This window comes from Bombina bombina, chromosome 1 (assembly GCF_027579735.1).
Source record: "Bombina bombina isolate aBomBom1 chromosome 1, aBomBom1.pri, whole genome shotgun sequence".
Classification (NCBI taxonomy): domain Eukaryota; kingdom Metazoa; phylum Chordata; class Amphibia; order Anura; family Bombinatoridae; genus Bombina; species Bombina bombina.
The window spans coordinates 1,386,880,461-1,386,897,127 of record NC_069499.1 but is presented as its reverse complement, the minus strand read 5'-3'; the positions used below and the strand labels follow the sequence as shown (position 1 = coordinate 1,386,897,127).

General features: G+C 38.0%; 1 protein-coding gene across 2 annotated transcripts in view; it reads left to right on the top strand.

The window, feature by feature from the left end:
- The window catches only part of ANKRD35 (ankyrin repeat domain 35), a 223,107-nt gene that overhangs the window by 126,391 nt on the left and 80,049 nt on the right, over positions 1-16,667 (top strand). For both annotated transcript variants that reach the window (XM_053704528.1, XM_053704530.1), the window contains exon 3: positions 11,855-11,943. In XM_053704528.1, the coding sequence (XP_053560503.1) occupies positions 11,855-11,943 (89 nt within the window). The remainder of the gene's footprint in view (positions 1-11,854; positions 11,944-16,667) is intronic.

The window sequence follows — 16,667 nt, the reverse complement described above, 5'->3', positions numbered from 1 at the left end:
GGAGGTAGACGTATCATTATCAAAGTCTGCAATTAAGAGAAGACTTATTGAAAGTAAATCCAGAGGGTTTACCACAAGGTGCAAACCATTGGTCAGCCTTAAGAATAGGAAGACCAGATTAGACTTTGCCAGACAACATATAAAAAGTGCCTGACCAGTTCTGGAACAATATGTAGGACCCAAATTAGAACTATGGGAAGAGAATTTTATGGAAAAAGGAAGGAACAGCTCATGATCTGATGCATACTACATAATCTGTGAAACATGATGGAGGTAGGGCTATGACCTGCGCATGTATGGCCATCAATATGGTTATAATATCAGCTCAATTTCAGCCAAATGCTACAAAACTTATAGGATGAAGCATCACAAAAGAGATGGACAATGACCCAAAAACACACTCCAAAAGCAATCAAGTGCTTCTTAAATATTCTTAAACCCAACTATAACCCAATTAAACATGCAATTCAATTGCTGAAGAAAAAACTGAAGGACGAAAAACCTACAATCAAGCAGCAACTTAAAGGGATTTTCCAGCCAAAATAGGAATCCACATGGGTGCATTTCAGTATTGAACATAAGCAGTTTTGTAATATACATGTGTTAGCAAAAATGCTTCAAATAAAAGCTATAGCTGTTTCAAAAGTGTATTTAAGTATGCACCGTGCACCAGCATTTTAAACACAGCACTTGCTCAGAGAGCCTAAGGTGCTTGTATCATCTGTTAATTGTTGACATGATACAAGCCCCATTGATGATCTAAGGAGCTGCATTTTTTAAAATGTGGGTGCAGTGAAAATATCTAGCTATGCTTCACGTGCACGTGCCGAGAAAAATGTTAACACTAAAACAGTAATAACTCTTAATAGAAGCATTTTTGCCAATACATGTATATTGAAAATATGTTTCTATTAAAAAATGCAATAAATCTATGTGCATTTATATTTTGACTGGACTGTCCCTTTAAGACAGCTGCAGTAAAGGCCAAAACATCACTAAGTAGTAAACACAGAACTTAGTGATCTCCATGGGTTCTAGATGTCAGGTAGTCATTTACTGCAAATGGTTTGTTTTCAACCAAGTATTAAGAATGATCATTTTATTTATGATTATGTTAGTTTGCCCAATTACTTTTTAGCCCGTGCAAATGGTGGAAAGAGACTATGTATGAATATTTATGTAATTCTTAACAGTTCATACAATATTTTTTGGTAAACCCCTTGAATTAAAGGATTATTAAATAGACAGAAAGATCTAAATTGAAACGTGCATTTAAATTTTGAATTTCTCAGTAAGTCATTGGTGGATTGTATGACCAATTAAAGGGACAGTCAACACCAGATTTTTGTTGTTTAAAAAGAAAGATAATCCCTTTATTACCCATTCCCCAGTTTTGCATAACCAACACAGTTATATTAATACACTTTTTACCTCTGCAATTACCTTGTATCTAAGCTTCTGCTGACTGCCCCCTTATTTCAGTTCTTTTGACAGACTTGCATTTTAGCCAATCAGTGCTTACTCCTAGGTCACTTCACGTGCATGAGCTCAATGCTATCTATATGAAACACATGAACTAATGCCCTCTAGTGGTTAAAATGCATTCATATTAGATGCAGTCTTTAAGGTCTAAGAAATTAGCATATGAACCTCCTAGTTTTAGCTTTCAACTAAGAATACCAAGAGAACAAGGCAAAATTGGTGACAAAAGTAAATTGGGAAGTTGTTTAAAAGGACATGCCCTATTTAAATCATGAAAGTTTTTTTTTTGGACTTGACTGTCCCTTTAATTAAGTCTTCACTGATGCAATACATGCCACTGCCAGCTCTCTGAGAAGGTGTGGGGTTTGAATGCTGGTGCACTGGGAACTCACAGCATATGTGTGTATGCCACTGAAAAACAGTAATAACTTTTACTAGAAGCATTTTTGCTAAGGGAAGTATTTTGCAAAAATGTTTTAAAATGTAACATTTGATATTTCTATCTCTTTAAATACAGTAGAAATACATAATCCACAAATGCACAATAAAAATACCATGCAAAATCACTTACTCTGAATGACAAATTATCAGTAGATTTTTTGGGGGGAGAAATTTCAAAGGTCGCTTCCATTTCCCTGCCCACTGTTTCATGTGACATCCATCAGCCAATTGCAGACTCACTATGAACTCTTGCGCAACCTCAGTAGGAGCTAGTGCCTCAAAAAGACATATGAACAGACTGAGAAATTGATCATCTAAAAACTGCATGTTTTATCTCAATCATAAACGTTAAATTTTTATTTTAGTATCCCTTTAAAGCTGAAAGTCTGCAGTCCAATCACATTTTAATTGCTTAATTTAAAATCCATTGTGGTGGCCTACAGAGTCAAAATTATAAAAACTGTCTCCAAATACTTATGTAGATAATTTTTGTGGTACATTATGTGACCACAGGTAATCTCACCTGTGTAATTAGGCTCCTACCACACACTAATTGCACTTTGTAGGTAAAAACAGACACATTGTAACATAGCATGTTTTATCCTATGTCCGTGTGTGTGTGCAAGTTTAACAGTGTTATCAAATCTATATCATCTGTAGAAACATGAACTTTCAACATAATTATGGGTACAATATTGAAATCACTTTTTTTGCACATACAAAACTGACATTTCTCAAATAATATATAAAATTGAATATAGTTATACATATATATGTATTTGTGATTGGCTGATGGCTGTCACATGATACAGGGCGAGTGAAAATAGACATAACTTTGAAATTTGTCATAAGACTCTACTTCTTATTTGAAGTTTAGACTAAGGGGTCAATTTATCAAAGGCTTTGCAAGCCTTTTGAATCCCCTACGACTCCAGGTTCTCACAAGAGAACCTGCAGTCCGTATTTAACATCACCAGACCACTGCTTTCGTAACTTTTCGCAACCTCTAAGGGGAGATTGAGTTGACAACTCCTGCCCGCGCGTGATTGGCTGGGGCGGGATTGCACGTGAGCGCAAAATAGCGCTCGTGTGCAATGCTAAATTCTGCCAGGGGAATTCAGCCTGCCAGAGGCGAGCTGCAGCGGACAGGGGCACGTATATGCGCCCCTGTCTGCTGCAGCTTGATAAATCGACGCCTAAGTGCTATTGCATTGTCTTGTTATCATGCATTTGTATTTACTGGTCCTTTTAAGAACAGAGCCTTTCTTCAAAGGCTGAGTACAATGTCCCATAAACTGCAAATATTTATATATATATATATATATATATATATATATATATATATATATATATATATATAACTGTTACAACATACAATTTTATTTAACTATTAATTTTACTTCTATTATCAAAATGTCCTTGTTTTCTTTGTTTCCTTTGTTGAAAAGTAGGAAGGTTAGATCAGGAGCAACACTTTATGGCAGCAGTTTTGCAAGAATGCTATTTATTATCAAGAGCGCTATAGACAGCAGCAGATTTTCCTGCCATGTAGCGCTCGAGACGTGTGCATGCTATCTATCTAGATATCTCTTCACCAAAGAATAACACAAGAATTAAAGGGACATTATACACTAGATTTTTCTTTGCATAAATGTTTTGTAGATGATCCATTTATATAGCCCATACAGGGTTTTGTTTTAAAAAATGTATAGTTTTGCTTTTTTTTTAACGAGCAATGCGCTGATTTTCAGACTCCTAACCAAATCCCAAAGTTTTAGGAGAATACTGATGTATACCTACTCCAGCTTGCTCCTGTTTGTGTAAAGGGTCTTTTCATATGCAGAGGAAGGGGGGAGTAACTGCTTTCACTGGGTGTCCCAGTCAACCTAATCAAAAGTGCTAAACTGGGAACTTCTAAGTAAGTTTTTAAAAGGTTTTATACTGGATTTTAAAGGGAAATTAAACCCACATTTTTTCTTTCATATTCAAATAGAGAATACCATTTTAAATAACTTTCTAATTTACTTATATTATCTAATTTGCTATATTCTCTTGATATTCTTTCCTGAAGCACATATCTAGATAGGCTCAGTAGCTTCTGATTGGTGGCTGCACATAGATGCCTCATGTGATTGGCTAACCCATGTGCATTGCTATTTCTTTAACAAACGATATCTAAAGAATAAAGCAAATTAGATAATAGAAGTAAATTGGAATAGTGTTTGAAATTGTATTATCTGTCTGAATCATGAAAGAAAATGTTTGGGTTTAATGTCCCTTTAAGATCAGCATCTGTGCATATTATTTTTTATAGTAGTATCTATTACATGCAGTTATATGAAAATTGGTGTATACTGTCCCTTTAAGCAAAGTTGATAATAGAAATACATTGGAAACTTTTTTTCAAATTGTATCCTTTGTCTGAATCATGTAAGAAAAAAAAAAAGTTGTTTCTTGTGCCTTTAAGGTAATTGGCAGCTTGAAGGATGGGAGCCTCTCAGTGAAGCCACACTGTTTCTAGACATTCATGCTTTATGCAAATAAGATAAACAACATAAACTAATAAGTCTTTGAGTATTGTAATTAGTGCTGCCAGATGTCCGGTATTGAACCAGACAGTCTGGTATTTCAACTGACTGTCCAGCAAAATATACATCAAAACAGGCACAGAAAAAGATATAGAAAAACATTTCTCATGTTCTGCACTGATGGGACCTGGTGAGGGAGTAACAGGGGGTAACAGAGTTTTAGGTGCTATTCTCAATGAGATACATGACCAAGAGAAACTGAAGGGTCAGGTGCCTGATGTGAGGGCTGCAGGACCACATGTCTAATGTGAGTTATAAGGTTTGCATGCAGGGCCAGGTGTCTGATTTGAGGCCTAATGTGAGTATTAGTCTTACAGAGGGGCTGCAGGACCAAGTGTCTCATCTGACTTATAATGTGGGCATGCACGGTCATGGGCCTGATCTAAGGTCTGGTGGTGGTTTACAGAGAGGCTACACGGACAGGGGTCTAATTTGAGGTCTTATATCAGAATGTGGGAAAAGGGGCTGCAGTGTAAGGGGTAGCAGTCAGAGCTGTTGTCGACAAAAGGGCTGCAGGACCATAGCACTGATCTGAAGCCTGATGTGAACATGTAGCTGTCAGGGAGGCTGCATAGCAAGTAGGGTTGCCACCTTTTTGAAAAAAACAAAACACCAACTATACTCGCATAAATTGCATTAGTGATTACACAGCATAACACAGAAACTAAAAAGTATTATTTGTTTATAATTCCAACACACATAGGTGAAGCTTCAGCATGACAAGACCTTTATTTCTATATTTATTACTTATTATCTATATCATTGTTTCTTATCTCCAGTCTTCAAGTACCCCTAACAGGCCAGATTTTGATCATATCTGAACTAGAGCACAGGTGAATCAGTTGACCAGTAACCATGGTTACTAATCTGCTCTCACCCATCATCTGATTTTTTCACCTCTGGTTAACATAGTATAAATATCTGGCCTGTTAGGGGTACTTAAAAGGACATAAAACCCAAATTTTTTTCTTTCATGATTCAGATAGTGGGGCATATTTAAAAAGGTACGAGCGGACATGATCCGATATTGCGGATCATGTCCGCCGGACATCTATAAATACCGACAGCATACGCTCTCAGCATGCCGCCCCCTGCAGATTCGTGGACAATCGGCTGCTAGCAGGGGGTGTCAATCATACGATCGGGTTGATTTCCGGCAATGTCTGTCTGCCTCCTAAGAGCAGGCAGACAGGCTCGCCAAAAACACGGGTATCAAGCTCCGTTTAGAGCTTGATAATTCGGCCCCAGAGTATGTAGTGTTAAACAACTTTCTCATTTAGTTCTATTATCTTATTATTTTATGTGAGGTAGAATCACAACCCATCCTTCAGCCTCCGTCACCAGCCGCTGGTTGTTAAGTTTCTAAGGTGTCACATGCTTTTTAAAGGTGGATTATCAGTAGGCAAATCATTCTTTTGTAATAGTAACCAAGTTATATCAGTGCTAAACCATCTTAAAGGGACATTATACACTAGATTTTTATTTGCATAAATGTTTTGTAGATGATCCATTTATTTAGCCCATACATTATTTTTTTTAAATGTAAAGTTTTGCTTATTTTTAAAAAACATTGCGCGTATTATAAGACTCCTAACCAAGCCCCAAAGTTTTAGAAGTAGACTGTTGTCTACCTACTCCAGCTTGCTACTGTTTGTGTAAAGGGTCTTTTCATATACAGAGGAAGTGTGGGGGGGGGGTCTGCTCTTTTTTGCTATACAGCCACTTTCATTACATTTTTAAACGGTTTTATACTGGATTTTTATATCAGTATCTGTGCATATTATACATGCAGTTATATGAAGATTGGTGTATACTGTCACTTTAAGGGGAAACAAGAGGGCAGGCTACTCCAGTCTGCACACATGCAAACAGAATTTGTGCTATATCTGAATATTAGTTTGTGATTGGTTAGCAGGGGTTCTTTTGTTCTGGGGGACAGGGAAATCAGTGAAAAGAATAAACATAACACAATATACTAATTTGACAAATTAAAGCTGTAGATTTCACTGCAAAATTATTCTTATATATGAAGGTTTATAATTATGTCATTTACAATTTGTGTTTAGTATCCCTTTTAGGAGGACAGATGGCAAACTTTATTGCAATGGGTATTAATATAAATAACAACTGGTATGTATAGGTTTTAACACTGAGATATAATGTAATCAAAGCTGATATTTAAACGGTCATTCTAGTGCCTAAGACATTAAAGAGACATGATACCCAAATGTTGAAGTACTTGAAAGTGATGCAGCATAGCTGTAAAAAGCTAACTAGAAAATATCACCTGAACATCTCTATGTAAAAAAGGAAGATATTTACCTAAGAAGTATTCACACCCAACTGTAAAGAGACTTTAAGCAGCCAATCAAGATACTAGTCCCAGGACTTGCTAGGGAGCGTGCATCTGGCATCTGCAGGCACAGTCATGTCATTTTCCTATTCAGTTTAAGGAAGTTTACTATGAAATCTCACAAGATTCAGGAAAAGATCATAGCAAAGCAAAGCATTACCTCAGCTCTGCTGATGCTGTTTGGTTTTTGTTTGTTTTTTCACCTTTTAGCTGGACAGCAGCTGAAGTATAACCGTTCACAGAGCACTTTGGTGAACTGAAGAAATGTTGAGGTAAAATATCTTCCCTTTTTACATAGAGATCCTCAGGTGATATTTTCATGTCGGCTTTTTACAGTTTTGCTGCATCACTTTCAAGTGATTTAGCATATGAGTATTATGTCCCTTTAAGCAATTGATAAGGGTGTATTTGCACAAGAATGTATTTTTAAGCGTTGGGGAATGCATGGGATGCAGTGGTGCTTGTGTCACTTTTACACAAAAGAAGGAAGCACTTGTAGCAGAGATAATTTTTTTTTTAAGGTAATTGTTTAAAATCATTCTTAAAAGCACATAAAACAGTAAATTCCGGAGTATTTGCTAGCTATGGGCAAATCTTTAAAATTGCAAAGTATATATTCACAATATAATAAAATTGTTAAATGAATAGAAAGGTTAAAACCGGACTGTGCATGGGTGCATTTCAATTTTAAATAGAAGCATTTTGCTATATACTTCCATTAGAAAAAAATGCTTCTAGTAAAAGTCATAACTGTTTTGCAGAGGTATATGCACATATGCTGTGAGGGCCTATCCAACCGTATTCAAGCTCAGAGAACTGGTGGTGGTGTGTATTGTGCCTGTGAAGACTTCATTTGTGTCATACAAGCCACTGCCTGAGAAGATGAGGTGTTTAAATACTGTTGCATGGACCCATGCAGCATATTTGCGTATGCGGCTGAAAAATAGTAATAATGTTTACTAGAAATTTTTTTTTACTAATGGAAGAAAATTGCAAAAATCTTATGTTAGAAAAATATTAATGCCCCATGCACATATCAGTTTAACGTAAGTAATGAGATCAATTAGACACAACATGAAAACACTGTTTTAATGACGCTTTACCTGCTTGCATACCACCAACGTACTAAAAAAAAAAAATAGTCTGATGGATAAGAATTAAAAAAAATAAAAAACTGTCCACTATACTTCTATTAGCAAATTTGCTTTGTTCTTTTTGATATCTTTTGTTAAAGCGTAAACCTAGGTAGGCTCAAATGAGCCCAGGAATGTGCATGTGTCTTTAGCACTCATTGGGGTCAATTTATTAAATGCTGGGCAGATATGATTCGCTGTAGCGAATCATGTCCGCCCGGCATCGCTAAATGCAACGCTGTCGGCATTTAACATTGTACAAGCATTTCTTGTGAAATGCTTGTGCAATGCCGTCCCCTGCACATTCGCGGCCGATAGCAGGGGGTGTCAATCATCCTGATCATATGGGTGGCGGAGAAGTTAAGGAGCAGCGGTCTTATGACCGCTGCTTCATATCTAGTGTTTCCGGCGAGCCAAAAACTTTGCGCATAGATAGCAGCATCCGCTGCTTATTAAATCTCCCCTTATGGGGGCAATATTTGCAACAATGTTTGTAGCAATGTTATATATTGTTGCAAACATGGGTGCCATAGAATGCTAAAGAGACATGCAAGCTCCTGGGCTCCTATGAGCCTACCTATATTTCAAGAGAATACGTACTCTATTTAAATCATGAAAGTTTCATTTTGACTTTATTGTCCTTTATTGCTATTTAAATTGTACTACATATTTGCATGTTAATTGATTTTTGCACGTGCCGGGTTAGCGCTTGTGCAAAAACTTTTTACTTTAAACTTGTAATATGTGCGCTACCGACGCGCGCAAAAAGCTTACTTCTAGCATAGTTAACTCACGAACCGGACCGATAAATAGCGCTCCACTCATAAGTCAGCCCACTGTTGTGTTATCTTTACTGGCATATAGAGACAGATCCATTGGTGGAAAGGGACAGATCTCTAGAAGCCTGACAAGAAAAAAAGCTTCTTTTATTTTACTCTTTTATTTTTTTAATTGCAAAACATTTAAGAACAATGCTTTTCAGATCAGACAAAGAAAACAATGTCAAATAAACTGCAAATATTTATTAGTCTAATAATCTGCTAATAACTGTTAGTTATCTCTTTTTAAGGCTCAATGCCTCAAATGGACATAAAACCCCATATTTTTATTTCATAATGCAGATAGAACAAACAATTTTAAACATCTTCTACTATCAAATTGTCATTGTTTTCTTGTTATCCTTTGTTGAAAATCAGGAAGATAAGTTCAGGACTGTGCATGTGTCTACAGTTCTATATGGCAGCAGTTTTGCAATGATACATTAACAGACATGTGCACGCTTCCTATCTAGATATCTCTTCAACACATAATAACATGAGTAGCAAGCAAATTTGATGTAAGAAGTAAATTGCAAACCTTTTAAAAATTGTATTCTCTATCTGAGTCATGAAAGAAAAAATGTGGGTTTCATGTTGCTTTAACTGCAGATGACTACCATGTGTCATCATCTGGGGTGGAGGGGGGAGTTACGGAGCTGATCACAGCCCCTCTCTGCAGTTTCAGGCCTGTATTAGGTGGCCAAGATTTCAGCATCAACTTGGCTATCCGATGATGCTGGTGACATCACCATACATGGGCATGGTGGTGTCATCAGCCTAGAGACCAGGAAGTGGTTGGAAGCGCTTAAAGGGACAGGCAACACCAGAATTTTTGTTGTTTTAAAAGATAGATAATCCCTTAATTACCAATTCCCCAGTTTTGCATAACTAACACAGTTATAATTATACACGTTTTACCTCTGTAATTACCTTGTATCTAAGCCTCAGCAGACTGCCCCCTTATTTCAGTTCTTTTGACAGACTTGCAGTTTAGCCAATCAGAGCTGTCTCCATGGTAAATTCACGTGCATGAGCTCAATGTTATCTATATGAAACACGTGAACTAATGCCCTCTAGTGGTGAAAAACGATCAAAATGCATTTAGATTAGAGGCGGTCTTCAAGGTCTAAGAAATTAGCATATGAACCTCCTAGGTTTAGCTTTCAACTAAGAATACCAAGAGAACAAAGCAAAATTGGTGATAAAAGTTTTATTTGGACTTGACTGTCCCTTTAAGGAAGGATAAAGAGGATAAGGGGCAAAATACATAATACAATTATATACAACTTTAAAAAGACAACTTTCCAAATTACTTTTATTATCAAATTTGCTTCATTCTCCTGGTATCCTTTGTTGAATGAGAAACATGCTACTAGGAGCTAGCTGAACACGTTGAGTGAACCATTGACAAGAGGCATATGTGCACCCACCAATCAGCAACTAGCTTCCAGTAGTGCATTGCTGCCCCTGAGCCTATGTATGCTTTTGAACAAAGGATACCAAGAACAAATGAAATTAGATAATATAAGTAAACTGGAAAGCTGTTTAAATTGTAAAAGAACATTCATATTTGTTTGATATGACTTTCATAGAAAAAAGTTTGCAGTACTAAAATTTTGACTTTTTTTTAGCTTAAAATCAGCATGTCCATCCCTTTTAAATTGTGATTGTTGGAGTTGGGATTTAAAGGGACATTGTACTTAGTTAACCAGCTGATAAGAGTTTATTTGTTCCGATTTACTGCAGGAACCTCCTATCCAATGGGATGAGCTCTCTTTCTCACCCAACCAGATGGGAGGTTGATTTCTGCTGTTGCCTCTTCAATTTTTTTTATGACCAGTATTGAATATTTCAGTATAGGTAGAAGTTCCAGCTGGTGAAAGCAGCTATAGTAAATTACAAAATAAAGTAGCGGAGTTATGTGTAAATAATTTAATTAGAAAAAGTTTCCCTAAGACCCCTAGGGGAAAAAAGGGGGCGGGGTTTATTGGCTATCCCCACAGTCCCTCCTTGGACAAACCTGTGTGTTCAAGGTGGGCAGTGCCTTATGCTAATGTGTTTAAACATTAAGGAAGAAGAGAGAGAGGAAAGCATATTATGGCACACTTGTAGGGAGAAAGTCCACAAAGTGAGGATTGTGTGTGGAATGTAGTGATTAAAACATAACTTTTAAGTTATGTTGCATATAAAATACAGATGGACTAAGCGACCACTAAAATTAAATACTTTAAAAAGATGTCAGATTGGAGTAGACACACCAGCTTCTCTCAACAGACGGTACAGTGATCAATCTGTAACGATTGCAAACCAACACTAGTGATTAATACTATAATGCTGTTCTTATATAGACTGCTAAGGGTGTCCCCAGCCGTAGCTAATGACTGACTTATTTACACTGAATCAAGCGGGAACACAATATGATAGAGGTTAAACAGGGTTTGTAATTGCTCACAAACCGGTGGCCTCATTAATAAACAATAATCGCTTAACCAGAGGTAAGGGGTATTAAAGGGGTATTGAGCAATGTTACTGAGTCTATACAAATAACAGAACCAAATATACACTACTGTGCCAATATATATATTATAACGTAAACAATAGATTATCATATAGACTCTAAAAGGGTATTATAAACCACATTTAAGCTATGGCTGGTCGGTAACCAGTTAGCTAAAATGATAAAAGCAAAGTAGGTGAGAGACCCCACAACAGTTGGCGATAAACCAGAAACAAATGGTTACGTACCTAAAATCCTAATTGCTTGACCAAAGCTAACTGTAAATACCCATTTATACAACCCCATTTACCCAAGTCTATGTAAGAACAGTGCCTTAAAGGCCAACAATTAAGCTACAGTGGAGCATGGAGAGAGGAGCAGTGCGAATGCCTGACGCGCGTTTTGCAACTGCTAATTTAATACCAGAATGTAAAATGGATATTTGAGAACACATTAAAGGGGTGTGAATGTTACAGCACAATGCACCTTTAAATGTGGGTACTATTCTATATACACATTAACTGTATTATGCTTCCTTCTAGTTTCCATCTTGCTGCATCCAGAGGTCTCACAGATTGTTTAAATGTCATCATATGCCACAAAGTTGAAATCAACGCAAAGACAGATGATGGTAAGAATCATTCAGTGTGATAGTCATCAGTATTAACAAGGGTTTGCATTGAAAAATACAAAATACATGTGGTTTATTATTAGAAGATTATTTTTTCAGTGTATTTCCAATGAGGGGACTATGCCTTTTTCATTAACATTGGACTATCTCTTATCTTCTTTTGTATTTGCTTTAATGGGTGGGTCCTGTACCTGCATTGGAAGATGGGTATTTTATGCTCTTGCACAAACAAGATCAGGGCATGTCAATCACCCTAAACAAGCGAGTGTCGGGGTGATTAATCTCGCCACCTCTGAGGTCACTGAGAAGCTTTAGTAGCAGTCTCTGCTTATTACATTTGTGGTTGCAAGATCTTCGTGCAATACAAGGCATAACAATTTATTTATAGCACAAATACAATGATCATACATATAACAAGGTTTTAGAAATGGAATTTAAAAAGCACATTAATACTGTACATCACTAGTGGTATGTTACAATATACTGCTTTAAATTCCTTTCTTGAAAAGTTATCAAAGCTTTTAGGTGCAATGCTCACGGGATATTCCTCTATCAGACCAAACTTGGCCAGTAGTCTTCTTATCCCGGCGTCAAGTGGAATGATAGGAAATATCTCAGAGAGAGTTTGTAAAATGAGGTAAGCAGTACTCACAGTAGGCAGGGTAGTTATTGGCGGCAACAGGAAGACAATCCAGCAGTATAGCAGTTCAGGAGTAAACCAATAGAAGGACCAGGAATAGGCAGGAGTCAGCAACAAAACGAAATCCTGCAGTATAACAGTTCAGGGGTAAACCAATAGAAGGACCAGATATGCAGAGTTCAGTAACAGTATAGCAATCCAACAGTTCAGGGGTTAAGCAGGCTGAGTGGTCAGACGAGCAGAGTTGAGCAACAGTATAGCAATGCAGCACAAAGTAATACAATACCCAGGAGCACACTAAGCAACACCTATACTTGGGCACAGGTGAGAGCAACTGAGGCACTTACATAGGGCAGGATTCGCGCCACAGGAGGGATTCAGACTGGCATCAGAAGAGAGGCTTGCGGGGATGACAGCATGTGTGTGGTTTGTGTGTTGTATGCAAGTGTGGTGTGTGTGTGTTGTATGAGAGTGTGTGTGTTGCCCGAGAATGTGTGTGGTGTGTTGTATAAGAGTGTATGTTTGTGGTGTGTGGTATGAGAGTGTGTGTGGTGTGTTGTATAAGAGTGTATGTTTGTGGTGTGTGGTATGAGAGTGTGTGTGGTGTGTTGTATAAGAGTGTATGTTTGTGGTGTGTGGTATGAGAGTGTGTGGGTGTTTATACTTATACAACACTTTCAAGTTTGACTACAATTAGGAATAAAGCACGCTCACATTCTAGTCACTTTGTGAAAAAAAGCAGCTATCTTTTTGTATATTACTTCTGAAATTTGCAGACCAAGCATAATAGGACCATGAAAGTATCATTGCACTGGGTCTTTGGAAAAAAAGTTTGAAGAACTCTGGTCTGTGACACTGGTCATTCTCCTGTACTGCATGCTCCAAGTACCGACACATCACATGACATCAGTGGCGCCCAGAGCATGTACAGAAGAAGAATGTGAGTGGAAATGACCTGCCCACATTTCAGTAGCTGGTTAAAATGTTAGCATAAATACTGTGAGAACCTTTCAAGGAAGAGTGTATTGTAAAATGCTTCTATTGGGATTTTTCTGTTTGCTGTTCATTTTAATTTCCTCTTTTATTTTCCTTAAACTTAAAATATCATACTATGAAAATGAAAGAATAGCAATTGATTACCCTTTCATTTCTAAGCCATTTTACTTTTCTATGCTGAAGCCATTTTTATTCTTTGGCACTCAATGCATTTAAACTTCAGTTTGAGGGGCCCATTTATCAAGCTCCGGACGATGTAACCTGTGGACAGACATCGCCGCAATTCAACCCAATCGAGTACGATCGGGTTGATTGACACACCCCTGCTGGCGGCGGATTGGCCGAGAATCTGCAGGGGACGGCGTTGCGCTGCTGGTGCAATGCTGAATACGGAGAGCATATTGCTCTCCGCATTCAGCGAGGTCTGTCGGACCTTATCCGCACTGTCGGATCAGGTCCGACAGACCTTTGTTAAATAGGCCCCCCTGAGTGCTTTTTCTTTGAGTTATCAACACAAATCTTGTAGACAAAGCACTTTTAGAAGTACTGAAAAAATGTCTAATTACCAAATGGGATTAAAACATTTTTTGTGTCATTTTCTATAGTCTACATGATAAGCACTGTAGTTTATTCCTTAAAGGGGTGTTTAACAGTCTGTTTCATTGTAGTAACAAAAAAACAGAATTTATATTTACCAATAAACTTCTTTATTTCGAGATGATGAGAGTCCATAGGTATCCATAATCAAGAACCCTCACAAGAGCTTTAATCCCTCCCACCTCCTCCCCCCACTTAGTTGACGCGTAGCCAAGCAAAGGAGACAGAAAAGGTAGGAAAGGCAGAAAGCACATTTAAGAGGTGCAAATAAGAACTGTCACCCATAACAGGGTGGGCCCATGGACTCTCATCATCCTGAAAGAAAGCAATTTATCAGTAAGTATAAATTCTGTTTTCTTTCATAAGATGATGAGAGTCCAAAAGTGTCCATAACATTTGGGATACAATACCCAACCTGAGAGTCCATGTAAAGGACGAGTGGGGCAAAAAAAGATGGCAGTTCCTATTTGCCGTACACTGTGGCCTAAAGAACTGTCCTGCAAAAAGCAGCTTCGGAGAACGCATAAATATCATAATAGTAAAATTTAGAAAGGGAATGAAGAGACCATCTTTGCAAATCTATTCCAAGGAGGCATCATTCTTGAAGGCCAAGGAAGTAGATACAGCTTTAGTAGAATGAGCAGTTACTCTTTTTGGAGGCGGTTTTCCCGCAACCAAGTAAGCCTTACGAATACTCTGCTTGAGCTATGAAGCCAAAGCCACCACTGTAGCCTTTTGACCCTTTCTGTGACCTGAAAATTGGACAAATAAACTAGAAGTCTGTTTAAAATCTTTTGAAGCCTGAAGTTAAAATTTTAAGACTCTCACACATCCAAATGGTGAAGTAGGCGTTCCTTAGAGTTAGAAGGTTTTGGGCACAGCGAGACAGCGCTATTTTAACAAGCCTTCAGGAGGGAGGGAAGGTCTATTAGATTCAGACAAACCCTTAACAGCAACGACCTACAGGGTACGTTGCGGTCGTCAAGGAGTTAATATTCTCTGAAGATACCACCTCAGGAAGAAAATCATATTTAGTTTGAAGTATCGCTTTATCCTGATGAAAAAACAAAAAGGGGGGAATTGAAGGACAGAGCTGGTAATTCTGAAAATTGTCTAGCCTAAGAAATTGCTAGAAGGAAGAGAACATTCCATGAAAATCATTTTAGGTCTAGAGTATGCATAGATTCAAAGGGTGGGGGGGGGGGGACCTTGTAAAACAGAACCAGATTCAAATTCCAAGGGGGAGAAATGGGCCTAATAACAAAGTGAATTCTCACCAAAAGTTTGAACATCAAGCAACTTAACCAACTTCTTCTGAAACAAAACAGATAAAGCTGAAATCTGACCCCTTAAAGAACTAGTCTATAAACTCTTATCCAGTCCATCCTGGAGGAACTGATGAATTCTAGGGATTCTAAAAGATTTCCAAGAGAAACCTCTAGAGGAACATCAAAGAATGTAAGCTTTCCAGATTTTATGATAAATTGTTTGCGTGACAGGTTTTCTGGTCTATAGCAAAGTAGAGATAACAGAGTCTGAGAAACCTCTGTTCTTTAGAACTAGGCGTTCTAACTCCACACCATCAAATTCAGTGATCTGATATCCGGATAACACAAAGGTCCATGATACAGAAGATTGTTCCTTAAGGGTAGAGTCCATTGGGGAAGAGATCTGCTGGGCCACGCCAGAGCTATGACCATTACTGAAGCTGATTCCTGTTTGATTCTGGCAATGAATCTTGGAAGCATAAACAAAAGGAATAGATAGGCCAGCTGTAAATTCCAAGGACAGACTAGAGCATTTGCTTGCAGTTCAATTTGGACTCCATTAGATTTATTTCCGGAAGGTCCAATCTCAGGACCAACTGATAGCACACATTCTGATGAAGTGATCATTCTCCTGGATGAATAGACTGATGACTTATATAGTCTGCCTCCCAATTGTTGACTCCGGTAATGTGAATGGCTGATAGGGTGCAGAGGTTTTACTCCGCCCAAGACAGAATGTGAGACACCTCTCGCATAACTAAGGGGCTGCGAGTCACTCCCTGTTGGTTGATGTACACAAATGCAGTGATGTTGTCTGACTGGAACCAATTTAATTTTTCTTGCTTGAGAAGGGGTCAAGTCTGAAGGGCCAGATGTTGATTGGTAATCTCCCTTTCAGAAGAGACCATACTCCCTGCATCCTCCGGGTACCCCAAACAGCACCCTAACCCATCACACTTGCATCCATAGTGACCACTGCCCAAGTAGGCTAAAGAAAAGATGCTCCAATGGTCAAATAGGGACTTTCCCTCCACAATGAGAGAGATAGTTTGACTGAAGAACTGAGACTTATATGCTGAACCAGTTGAAAACAATCCTTTGACCACTGCTGAAACATGGACCATCAAAGAGGACAAAGATGAAAGCGAGTTAAAGGTGCGGTGTCTGACGCTGCCACCATGAGGTACACTAGTTCCATAAACTGAGCTACAGATGGAGAATGA